General features: G+C 36.2%; 1 protein-coding gene across 3 annotated transcripts in view; it reads left to right on the forward strand.

The window, feature by feature from the left end:
* The window catches only part of MON2 (MON2 homolog, regulator of endosome-to-Golgi trafficking), a 101,110-nt gene that overhangs the window by 35,611 nt on the left and 52,632 nt on the right, over positions 1-12,867 (forward strand). For all 3 annotated transcript variants that reach the window (XM_069852369.1, XM_069852359.1, XM_069852379.1), the window contains exons 16-26: positions 223-327; positions 578-658; positions 746-819; positions 898-988; positions 2,275-2,376; positions 4,590-4,700; positions 5,437-5,612; positions 6,516-6,678; positions 6,890-7,183; positions 7,924-8,122; positions 11,459-12,087. In XM_069852369.1, the coding sequence (XP_069708470.1) occupies positions 223-327; positions 578-658; positions 746-819; positions 898-988; positions 2,275-2,376; positions 4,590-4,700; positions 5,437-5,612; positions 6,516-6,678; positions 6,890-7,183; positions 7,924-8,122; positions 11,459-12,087 (2,025 nt within the window). The remainder of the gene's footprint in view (positions 1-222; positions 328-577; positions 659-745; positions 820-897; positions 989-2,274; positions 2,377-4,589; positions 4,701-5,436; positions 5,613-6,515; positions 6,679-6,889; positions 7,184-7,923; positions 8,123-11,458; positions 12,088-12,867) is intronic.

A 12,867-nucleotide genomic window follows, 5' to 3' on the forward strand; every position in this document is an offset into this window, starting at 1 on the left:
TTTGTCTTTGATAATGTAAAACTGAGAGGACAGGGTAGTGATCAAATCATTATGAACCCCAGTGAGATAAGACAGAGAGAAATACTGAACAAATTTTCTAAAAAAGATGTATTGCAGTAGTGCAAATAAAATTAATCTTTAAGCTGTTTATGTAAAATATTATTGTAGAATAATTAAAATTGTGTGGTCATTTGGGTTTTGTTTTGTTTTTTTTTTTTTAAGCTGACTTCAAAAAATATCCAGTGCATGAGGACATTACTCAACTTAGCTCACTGCCATGGAGCCGTTCTTGGTACATCGTGGCAACTTGTCCTGGCTACTCTTCAGGTATAATAGGAGATATTTATGCCTTGGTTTTTATACATCACTTTCCTGCTATAATTTGATTTTGGGTTTTTGTGTGAGCAATAGAAGAAGCTTTGATTCTATTCATAGTGTGCTTTGAATTGCCTTGAGTAAGTACTATATTATTCCCCTTGAATTCTGTTTGGCTGGAAGTCTGCTGGGTAGCTTGAGCACAGTGTTAGTTTCTGCGTGAAAAAGTTTTTCTGCTGAAAATCATGCTTTTGTATTTCAGCATCTTGTGTGGATTCTGGGACTGAAGCCTGGTGTTGGGGGTGCATTAAAACCTGGAAGAGCTGTAGAAGGGCCCAGCACAGTAAGCATGATTATTCATTTTTTTCTTAATGGTTGTGCACTGTTTCGTATTGCAATCTTTAAGACTTATTTCTGTCTTTTTTTAAAGGTTCTGACTACAGCAGTTATGACTGATCTGCCAGTTATATCCAACATACTGTCAAGACTTTTTGAAAGCTCACAGTAAGAAACCATATTTTATAATTAAAATAATGGGTATATTTCAAACTGGGCAGTGTTTTCTTACCTTTTATTTTTCAGGTACCTTGATGATGTGTCTTTACATCACTTAATAAACGCACTTTGCTCCCTGTCTCTGGAAGCCATGGATATGGCCTATGGAAACAATAAGGTATAAAAAAAGTGTTCTTTGGTTTCTTCTTAGATGTTTTTGTGAAACAGGCAGAAGACTTGTATATTTATCCTTTAAACTAATTAGGTCTAATATTAAGACAGTAATACATTTGATACTCTAGACTAAAAAACAGAATTGTGAACTAGAGAATGTCTTCTTTGTAATGTTTCGTACGGTTCCTCAATTCTCTGAATATTCTCTTTGTATTCCTGCTGGTTTTCTTCTGTTAACTGAGGAATGTCATGCGCTTCCATTAATCAGATTGTGGGTGGATAAAACTTCTAAAATCCCTTGTGATTTCAGAGGTTAGGGATTCTGAATAGCACAGTATGTTCTGTGAGGTGCTAATTTTTATTTCAGTTTTCTTTTATAATATACTTCAGAAAAGCCTGACAATTTAGATATTAAAAAATCCCTGATAATTCATATTTTCTTAGGAAGGTGATAGTATTCCTGTCAGCTTCAGTAAACAACCTTTAGCCCAGAAAAGTTGAAGATCCTGTGACTGAATAAGATTGAGTTTATGTTCTTGTAGGCATAATCTAATAGCAGAGAAGAGTTTCTGAAATTTTTTCATTTGTCTGTTACACTACAAATAATGATAGAAAGTATGCTGAGTAGTATTTGATAATTAAAGCAACAGAGAATGAATTGAAATAAGCAAAGTTTGTGTTTACATTCAGTTGAAAATGAGAATAAAATATCGGAAATAGAGAGAATAACTCCAGCAATAAGTAATGGAGACTGTATGTTGATTTAAAAAAAAAATTAGAAGCAGCTTATAAAAAAATATTTGCATATGCATTTGAATGGAAAATTTATCATGTTCCTGCAATGCATTTATGAAGCTGAGATAAAGCATAGGAGAATTCTTAAATGAGATGGTATATATTGTTTGTTCATATATAATTTTAAAAGTTGTGAAGGGAAAAAGTCTGCCTTGATAGTAAAATATTATAAAAGTGGTTGGAGGGAGGACTTCATAGAAATGAGAGTTTTGAAAGGATTATCAGTGCTCTGGTTGTTGCCAAACTTGGAGAAAATCATATGAAAAAACATGGAAGTATTCTCCATGGTATGGAGAATGCTACCCCCTTGTGGCTTCTCATGAGGTACTGCAGATGCTCTGCTACCTAAACTATTGTGACTGCGTTCACAGCCTATGAAACACGGCATGTCAGTGAGATTAGCTGCACCTTTATTTATAAATTATAACGTAGCAAAAGGCTCAGACATTATCTGAGTTCCTTTGAAGTCATGTGCTCAAATTCCATTTTATTAAGGAACCATCGCTTTTTGCTGTTGCTAAATTGCTGGAGACGGGACTAGTTAACATGCATAGGATTGAGATTCTTTGGAGACCTCTGACTGGTCATCTTCTGGAGGTAACTAATTGTTTTTATCAATTGTACTAGAATTTAGTTTGTATTCATTAAAGTCTTGTGTAAATGCATTTTTAAAGTGTAATTGTACAAAAATCTGAATTGTATTCATATGTTTTGGTTTATGCACTTTAGTTTTGCAAATTGAATACATCACAATTTGAATTTGAAGGTGAATTTACTTACTTAAATTCTAATATTTTAGGGTCTCCTATTGATTTTGTCTTCATAGTGCTGTCAGTCTTTAAGTTTTTAACATGGCAATTTATTATACTTTATATGTGTGTTATAATTAAGGTAACACAGGCAGGTTGCAGTTTGGATTCACATAGTACAAATATCTAGGAAGATTTTAAGATATGTTTTTGTGTTCTAACTATGAAGTTTTAAGCCATTCGATTCACTAACAATGCAGTTATTTTTCTAAAAAATGTTTAAGGTAACATTTTGAATGGTCTTTTTAAGAGAACGCTGTACATATATACAAATAGGTGTCATAGTCCTATTTCAATGTCTTAAGTATTTTTACTCCAACATGAAAAATACGTTCCTTCAGGGAAAAAACAGTCTTAAATTTTGAATTTAAAACTAAAAACAGGTGACGGAATGGAATTGTAAAGTTCTAATTCTTTACACAGATACGTGGAATAATGAAATAAAGGACAGGACTTGTTTTCAAGTGGGTAGAGGAAAGAAGCTTTTCTTTCTCGTTTTCCAGAAAGTATCCGACACTTTTTAGAACCAGTGAATGATTTCAAACAGTATTAAGGATTGGCCATATCTAACCTTATTTATGCAGATGATCTCCGCATAATCTTTTATCTAGGAGAAGAAATTTGTATACTTAGGGGATTAAAGACTTAAAGCACAGGCATGTCTTTCTGCTGTCTTTTTCTTCTCTCTAAGGCAATAAGGTTCACCTTCCAAATCTTTAGACTCTGTGTTTAGTAAGAGGTCTGTTTCAGACTGTTGTCTCTTGTGGGGTTTTGCCAATGTTTTGCAGAAAATAGTCTATTTCAATGTCTTTTAAAGTATCACCTTAGTTCCTTTTAAACCTAAGTCATCAAGGTACAGTAAGGAAGGAGAAGACACTGGCTGCAAATTCACTTAAACACAACCTATGGGAACGATTCGTTACCTGTCTCTGGAACTGATTATCTGTTGAGATTCAGAGCATCATGAAGTAGTTCAAATTCTCTCTTTTTTTTATGTAAGATAACAAAAATATAAGTACTTCAGGAGAGTAGCTATTTATTGTCTGCATCTGCTAGCTCTGCTGCAATGTCCTCCTTTTCAGTTTGATAGTGGCTGATAAAGGAATGGTCTGCCAACCAAACCCATCAGCCTTCCTTATGATCCTCTCTTGGAATTTGATTCTGGATTCTTACATCCAAGCTTGGTCTCTAAGGATGGGTGGAAATAATTATGTAGAGGTCAATGAAAGACTTACTTATTTGAGAGTAATGTATCAGGTATGTGAACACAGTTTATACTAGGTATCTGTGCAGTGGATTTGCACAATGTTTTTAATATTTCTGTTCTGAAAAAAGGGCAATTAGCAAAATTATTAGATTTATATAATTTGGAGACAGAGAAATGAAGACATGCTTTTGAAGCTTAAGTTTGAAACGCTATTTGCTATTGTTTTGTCAAGTTTTTGAACTAATGGAGTATAAGGCTTATCTTACATTCACTATGTAGTTATTTTTTATATTTGAGCGTATAGAAGAGCAGACTCTTTCTGTGTTGGCTGTTGTCATGCTTCCTCACTTGATTATGTTAAGCAGTGCATGAAAGATGAAACTTTGAATTTATAGCAGCTTAAGGCTAGATTACCTGAGAGTTTCAAGGCATTCATTGAAGAGTTGCTTGGTGCTTTTTAATTAATCATTATGTGAATTAGCAGTTAGTATATTCGTTTTGGAGAATGTATTGGCTTGAACTGCTTTGGTTTTCATTACGTTTCCTTCTGTCTTTCACTGCTTCCTATTGCTTCCTTATTCAGAAGGTATGTCTGTCCAAAAAATAATTTTTTTTACTGTTAAACCTAATTATATATTCTCATCTAGAGATTTACTGTATTGTTGTAAAAAACATTATTACTGTATTGTATTTAAATTCTAATGTGATAAAAATATTCAAGTTTTTTATATTACATATATTAAAATCTTGTTTAAATAAAAGTGACTTTAAACAAAATATTGCTCTGGTTTTAGGTCTGTCAGCATCCAAACTCCAGAATGAGAGAATGGGGAGCAGAAGCTTTAACTTCTCTCATTAAAGCAGGACTGACGTTCAGTCATGATCCTCCATTATCTCAAAATCAGGTAAAGTAAGTTTAGGAGTAGCATATTCCTCCTTTTTTGGAACTTAAAATGAGCATGAAATCAAAATCTTCTCTAGAGAAAGTTTTCTGCAGTTCAGTGAGTAGGAGGTGTTCATAAAACAACTTTACTATTGAGTTTATAAAGCCTACAGCTATAATATTCAGAAGTAACTATTGAGAATCAACTCAGGCATTGTAATGAACATAACAAAGAGTGATGATGCTTGTATATTGTGTCCATTTGTTAAAACCAGATTATGGATCACGTTCATGAGTGCAAAACAGTTCCAAAATGTTTAGAAGTATAAACGTGATGTGGTGGCAGGTAAAAAATAAATTGCCTAATGTTCTAAATCACAGCTATTGAATCCCTTATTAATAAACCATTCTAATATTTTTACTTGAGTTCAATTGATAGGTTTTTCAAGGCCTCCTTGGTAGGAAGCTGAGTCTAGGTAAAGTTCCAACTGTGACAGCTTGCTGCAACTACTTCTTGAGGGACCTGGATAACAGGAAGGGGAAATTAAAACCAAATGTAGATCTCTGCTGTGATCCTTTATAAACAGCTTTTCAGAAAGACTGATCTGACACTGAATTTGAGCATTTAATGAGTGAGATTTGGAATTAATTTAATGACTCTTCAAGTGCTACTGTGTGTTTTCACTATTATGCATAAAAATAATTAAGGGATCACTTACATTTTAGCATTCTTAATATGCTCTACTGTTTACTTTTAGAGACTGCAGTTGCTTTTATTGAATCCATTAAAGGAACTGTCAAATATTAGTCATCCTGATATCAGAATCAAACAGTTGGAGTGTGTGCTGCAGATTTTGCAAAGTCAGGGTGACAGTTTAGGACCTGGTTGGCCGTTGGTGCTTGGAGTCATGGGGGCAATCCGAAGTGACCAAGGGTAAGTTTCTGTATAAGAGACATTTGGGTTTTTTTCTTTTATACATTAAACATTGGACATTAAAAAAACCCCACCAAAACTCTAGTGAAATTTAAATGCAGCTTCCCTATTTTGTATTATCTACACGCCACTACTCCTTTTGATTATTTCATTTTCTCTCTCACTAAACAGTTATAGATGACCTTGTTGCTTCTGAGAGCACCTTCTCAAAAAACCTTTTCCACACTGCGTTTTTATTTTATACTTGTATTCAGAATTTAATTCTGAAGGCAAAGTATTTATTAAAGATCTATTTAATTGTAGATGTTTTGAAAAGATTTTGTCTAACATAAATACAGTGTTTGAAGCAAGTTAGACTACCATTAGTTTGGCAGGCATCATTCTTAATACATAAAAATACATTTTTCTCACCTGTTTGGCGTACTTTTAAGTTTGTAACTGCTGATACAAGGAATTGTTCAGAACAACTTACTTTTTTGAAAATTACCATGCTTAAACTTAAGCTTTGTTTTGTCTGTTGTGGCTTTTTTAAGCATGTTCTAGCTTACACGTGTATTTGAACTAACAAGTCTTAGTTCTCTATAACAGAGAAGTAGACTTCACAGTATAAAACTACCTGAGGACCACTAGACACCCTAAACTTCAACTTTACTGTCTAGTTAACATGGACTAAAATACATCATGAGAATTTGAAGCTTCAGCTTAATGTTAAATCTTAAGAAAACCCCTCTGGTTGAAACACTTAAAATGTTGCAAATTTATCTCAAAGACAATAAATAGATTTTTTTCTTTTCCTTTTTAAATAATGCTGTCTCCAAGCTATTGTATTCAAAACATTCTTGTACTCTTGAAATTTGAAATGAGAGTGTGTGTGTGTTTTACTTTTTGTCTTGTTTTTTCAAGAGAGTCCTTAATACGGACTGCATTCCAATGTCTTCAGTTGGTTGTGACAGACTTTCTTCCAACAATGCCATGTACTTGTCTACAGATAGTTGTTGAAGTTGCAGGAAGTTTTGGACTTCACAACCAAGAGCTAAATATTAGCTTAACTTCGATCGGTCTGTTGGTGAGTTTTATATTAACCTATTGTGATGACGCTTCTGCCTTTCTCTTTGGTTTTTGTTAGTGAAAATTAATCTTTATTCTAGGGAAATAAATCTTGACGTACTTCACAAAATACTTTCAAATATGGAAATGAGAAAAAATTTATTTCATTATCATTAAGAACATTGCAATGTTTTTATTGTACAAAAGCATGTGTTTTGTTTATTTTGTAGTGGAATATTTCAGATTATTTTTTCCAAAGAGGTGAAATAATTGAAAAGGAGCTAAACAAAGAAGAAGCAGTGTTGCAGAAACAGGCGGAAGAAAAGGGGGTGATGCTAAATAGGCCTTTTCATCCTGCACCACCATTTGACTGTCTTTGGTTATGCCTGTATGCTAAACTTGGAGAACTGTGTGTGGATCCTCGACCTGCAGTTAGAAAGAGTGCTGGGCAGACGTTGTTTTCTACTATTGGTGCTCACGGAACTTTATTGCAACATTCAACGTGGCACACAGTAATATGGAAGGTATGATATGTAATCTGTCGCTGAAGGTTTTCTAAATTGCATTCGTGTTTTGGTAGCCATTGACATGCTATTTTAACTAGTTTATTAAGACTTTTTAAAGATAACATACGGTGGCAGAAGTCTGATGTCTTTTTTTTTTTTTGGTCTGCTTTCTTTTCTTTGGCCCTTAAAACCTCCTATGAAATGTTATTTTTGTATCTTGACCATTTTTTTCTTACTCAAAAGTTGTATAAAAAAAGCTGCTCCCTCCCTATGAAGATAAATGACTCTGTGCAAAAATATGGTGATGTTTGAGGGCCATGTGATTGGATTGATCTGCTGCTAGGTCAAGCTTTACTTTGCACTCTGTTTTTGCTCTTTTTATTTGAAAGTATCTGTCAAATGCACTGTTCTAGATCACAGTCATGTTGGTTGTGCCCTATGGAAAAAGTCAGGCTGTAGTTGAATCTGTAGTCTGTTGCACCTGTGAGTTATCATGAGATCCACAGGATTTAGCTGCCTGTTAGTGCTAATGCTGTTCTCAGTGGTTTTGATCATGCTGTTTTTAGCCCTTCTCAAATGAAAATCAGTTGGCTTATTCTTACTCTCAGCTGTTGCAGAGACTATTTAGAATATGGGAATTCTCAAGGTGACACAGTGACAGAAAGGATAATGGAAAAATTACTGGGGTTTTTTGTTGTTTTACCATAAATACAACTATTATTTGAAAAGCTGTTTTTTTCCTCTTCTGGCTATTACAGGTTTTATTTCACCTGTTAGATAGGGTTCGAGAATCTTCTACCACAGCTGACAAAGAGAAGATTGAATCAGGAGGAGGCAACATTCTCATTCATCATTCAAGAGATACAGCTGAGAAACAGTGGGCTGAGACATGGGTATTAACGCTAGCTGGAGTTGCAAGAATATTTAACACCAGAAGATACTTACTGCAGCCCTTAGGTAAAATTTATAGTTTAAAGTTATTGAAAGATATAGTAATAAACTTTCTGCTTTTGTATATTTTTTCAGTTCATGTAGTAGGCAAGAATCTTAATCTTAGCTTAAAAGCGTGTTCTGTTGCGGCTCACCTCAAATGTGGTTATAATTTATGGAGATTTTAATTCATCCTCATTAAAGCCAAAATTTCTAAGTACCATTTTGTGTTCCATATCACAACTGTTGAGACTATATATATCCCTAGTCTGTGGTCTAGGTGCCAAATAGCTTTAATTTATAGCAGACTGATAGCAATAATATTTTTTTTGTTCTTTTGGTTGTGAGAACATATTTTTCTTCTTGTCTTTCTAAGGTTCTGCAACACTTGCCTAGAACTCTTACATGGCATCAGTGTGTCAAGTTCTGCAGTGCTCTTACAATGTAGAGAGAACTCACTTGTAAAGTCAGTGAAGTATATAGCATAGAAAAGAAGAAAGAATGTTTTAATGAAAAGATTGGAATTGTTATGACATGAAAGACATTGAGATTACCCAATATTTCAAGTGATCATTTTTCTTTCCTCATGATACTCCTTTATTTTTTGTCTTGTACAGAGATATCCTCAATACAGAGTGTTGAGTTACTTTACTGTTGTCTCTAATAGAACCATAGAATCATAGAATCACCAGGTTGGAAAAGACCCACTGGATCATTGAAGTGAATTCACATTTTTTTTTCTTCCTTAAAATCTTACCTTTCCCATTTTGAAGTCTTCAGTTTTTCTTCTATAACTCCTTGGTATCTTTATTTCTTTGTCTTCCTTTTTCTTGGATTCTGATTTTTCCTTGTTTCTTTTTTTTTGCTTTCTTACAGAAATAAAACATGAGGTCATTTATCAAGCTAGTGTAAAATACAGAATACTCCCACTTAAAACTGAGCAGTGTAAATGTATTGATATTAGTTCAGTATTCCCGTTTTGTACAGAAAAAATGTTTCTGCTTAGGCTTCTGAACAGATACTTTGATAAAATTTTAGTACAACTTCCATTTCTAGTTTAGTTAAATAGAATTACTTAAATTGCATTAAAGAATAAAAGTGTGATATAAAGAATGTGTAGCTTGCAAAGAAAATTCCTCATTACATTAATATACCTTAACCATCCCATAGTATGCAATTAATATATATAACTAGAAATCAAGTTGTGCTTTATTTCGTTTTGGTTAATTGAGATACAGATATTAACATTTTAATAGTTATGAAGAGTATTGGTCAGTTTCAGAAATGTAGCAGATTTTAAACTATATGAAATTTGAGGTCAACACTGTCTAAAAATTAAAACATTACAGGGCTATTTTAATCACAGAATCATAGAATCACTAGATTGGAAAGGACCCCTAGGGTCATCGAGTCCAACCATTCCTATCAACCACTAAGCCATGCCCCTCAGCACCTCATCCACCCGTCTTTTAAACACCTTTGGGGAAGATGACTCAACCACCTCCCTGGGCAGCCTGTTCCTGTGCCCAATGACCCTTTCCATGAAAAATTTTTTCCTGATGTCAAGCCTGAACCTCCCCTGGCGGAGCTTGAGGACATTCCCTCTTGTCCTGTCCCCTGTCACTTGGAAGAAGAGGCCAGCTCCCTGTTCTCCACAACCTCCTTTCAGGTAGTTGTAGAGAGCAATGAAGCCTCCCCTCAGCCTCCTCTTCTCAAGGCTAAACAACCCCAGCGTTCTCAGCCGTTCCTCATACGGCCTGTTCTCCAGCCCCCTCACCAGCTTTGTTGCTCTTCTCTGGACTCGCTCCAGAACCTCAACATCCTTCTTGTGGTGAGGGGCCCAGAACTGAACACAGTATTTGAGAAGCGGTCTCACCAGTGCCGAGTACAGAGGGAGGATAACCTCCCTGGACCTGCTGGTCACGCTGTTTCTGATCCAAGCCAAGATGCCATTGGCCTTCTTGGCCACCTGGGCACACTGCTGGCTCATGTTCAGTTGCTGTCAACCAACACGCCCAGGTCCCTCTCCTCCAGGCAGCTTTCTAGACAGACTTCTCCTAGTCTGTAGCACTGCACAGGGTTGTTGTGCCCCAAGTGCAGGACCCGGCATTTGGCCTTGTTAAACCTCATGCCGTTGGACTCAGCCCAGCGGTCCAGCCTGTTCAGATCCCTTTGCAGAGCCTCTCTACCCTCCAGCAGATCGACACTTCCACCCAGCTTAGTGTCATCCGCAAACTTGCTAAGGGTGCACTCGATGCCTTCATCCAGGTCATCGATAAAGACATTGAACAGGGCTGAACCCAGCACTGAGCCCTGGGGAACCCTACTTGTCACTGGCCTCCAGCTGGATTTCACACCATTTACCACCACTCTCTGGGCCCAGCCAGCCAACCAGTTTTCCACCCAGGAGAGTGTGCGCCTGTCCAGGCCAGAGGCTGACAGTTTCCCAAGCAGAATGCTGTGAGAAACTGTGTCAAAGGCTTTACTGAAGTCCGAGACAATACATCCACAGCCTCTCCCTTGTCCAGTAGGCAGGTCACTTTGTCACAGAAGGTGACCAGGTTAGTTTGGCAAGACCTGCCTTTTGTGAACCCATGTTGACTGGGCCTTATCACCCTGTTCTCTTGCATGTGCTTCATGATAGCACTCAAGATCACCTGTTCCATAACTTTCCCTGGCACTGAGGTCAGACTGTGACAGGCCTGTAGTTCCCTGGGTCCTCCCTGTGACCCTTCTTGTAGATGGGCACAACACCAGCCAGCCTCCAGTCCAGTGGAACTTCCCCAGTCAGCCAGGACCACTGGAAGATGGATGGGAAGGGGTTCAAACCCAGTAATTAATAGCATAGAAAATTGAAAGTTAAGGCTAAATTTAATGAAAGATTCAAATTCCAAAGGTGACATCTTTTTCCATAGTACAATTAAAGAAAAATAAAATAAAATACTTATAAGTGCATTGCCTGACTATAGGTTTAACCTTTAACTCCTTGTATATGCATAACACTTTTTGAGAAGAATGGGCATCTGATATGTATAAGAACAAATCTGTTTCACTATCCTGAATAAAGAAAACATATTTTTCTGGTATGTGATATGGTATGTCATTTTTCACTAACAAATTAAACTTAAACATTGATATTTTGTTTCATTCTTCATACTTCTGTGTTTCTCTGTCACATCCATTCTTTCTGGTTATGGTTGAACCGATATATTCTGAAAGTCATTCAAGCCATCACCTAAATTCATGAAATTTGTCTGTATTAGAGTAACAAGTACATGAGCAGCCTTTTACAGACAGGGTGGGCAGAAAGGGGAATAGTAAGCCAGATCAAAGTTGATTTTTTTTTTTCTCTTATTAAAACAGGAGACTTTTCCCAAGCCTGGGATGTTCTTCTTGATCACATCCAATCAGCAGCACTCAGCAAAAATAATGAAGTTTCCTTGGCTGCTCTGAAAAGCTTCCAGGAGATCTTGCAAATTGTTTCTCCTGTTCGAGACTCGGAGAAGCCTGATACACCACCTGCTATCAATGTTTCAGTACCCGTGGTGGTAGGGACAACAACTGCTACTAGTCTCGGCAGATCATTCATGAGAACTGACTCCATAGGAGAAAGAATAGGAAGATACAGTGGATCTGAACCACCTGTAATAACAGATGAGATTGAAGATTTGAATCTTTGGTGGGCAGCCTGGAACAGCTGGTATAGGATTGGTTCAGAAAGTACAAGGCCTCCAATTACTTGTGATAAATTGACTTTCATTCCCAGCCAGCCTTTTCTTACAGCTTTAATTCAAATATTCCCAGCTCTTTACCAACACATCAAAACTGGTTTCAGCATGGACGATCTCCAAAAGCTGGGTGTAATTTTGCACGGAGCTGTTTCAGTTCCAATCAGTTCTGATGCTTCCCCTTTCATCCTTCCATCTTACACTGAAGCAGTTCTGACAAGTTTACAGGAAGCGGTCCTTACAGCTTTAGATGTTTTACAAAAGGTAATAATGTGACTTCAAATACATGGTGAAAGGTAAACTACACTGTCTCAGTTCTTCTTTTCAGAAGACTTCATAAACATGAAGTTTTAAATTATTTATATTTGCACTGTGTGCTGTATTAGAACAATCAGATCTCTAGTCCTGGTGCGACCCAGGCGCTCTCTGTTGAAGGGCATGGAATAATCTTTATAAAATGCACTTTTGATTGCAGATATACTTTAAGTATGGTGCTGTGTTTGTAGCCATTTACTTGTCTGTCTAATATTACAGAATTGTACTGTTACAGGGGTCTATACAAGGAGTTAGGGGAGTAGTTCCTCGAACAGTATTCCTTATGTTGCCCAGGTAATGACATAAACAAAGTCTAGAAGAATAGTGATCATGAAAACTTTAAGTTCATGCAAAACACAAGATATAAAAAAATCTCTGGCAGACCACCAACTTTCTTGCCTCCTGTTGACCAGTTGTTTAAGCCAAGTGCTGCACCTCTGCTTAAGAAATTCTTACTGTAAAAGTCATCCTCAAAGAGCACCCTTCATTCAAGTGAATCCATCAACAACAAATAAGTGTGCGCTTTTTTGGGTAGTTAAGAAAAAGAAAAAAAAGCATTGCTTCTTTCTTCCTGGAGTTGTAAAACATCTTGCAAAATACGTTCTTCATTCAGAAAACTTATTTATTCAAAAGAAGCAAACTTGATAATGAATGAGATCATGAATTTGTATTAAGCAGTGCTTTAAAATAAAGAAAACAAACCTCCCCGCTCAAAAAAAACATAATTGG

This window comes from Phaenicophaeus curvirostris, chromosome 1 (genome assembly GCF_032191515.1).
Source record: "Phaenicophaeus curvirostris isolate KB17595 chromosome 1, BPBGC_Pcur_1.0, whole genome shotgun sequence".
Taxonomy (NCBI): Eukaryota; Metazoa; Chordata; class Aves; order Cuculiformes; family Cuculidae; genus Phaenicophaeus; species Phaenicophaeus curvirostris.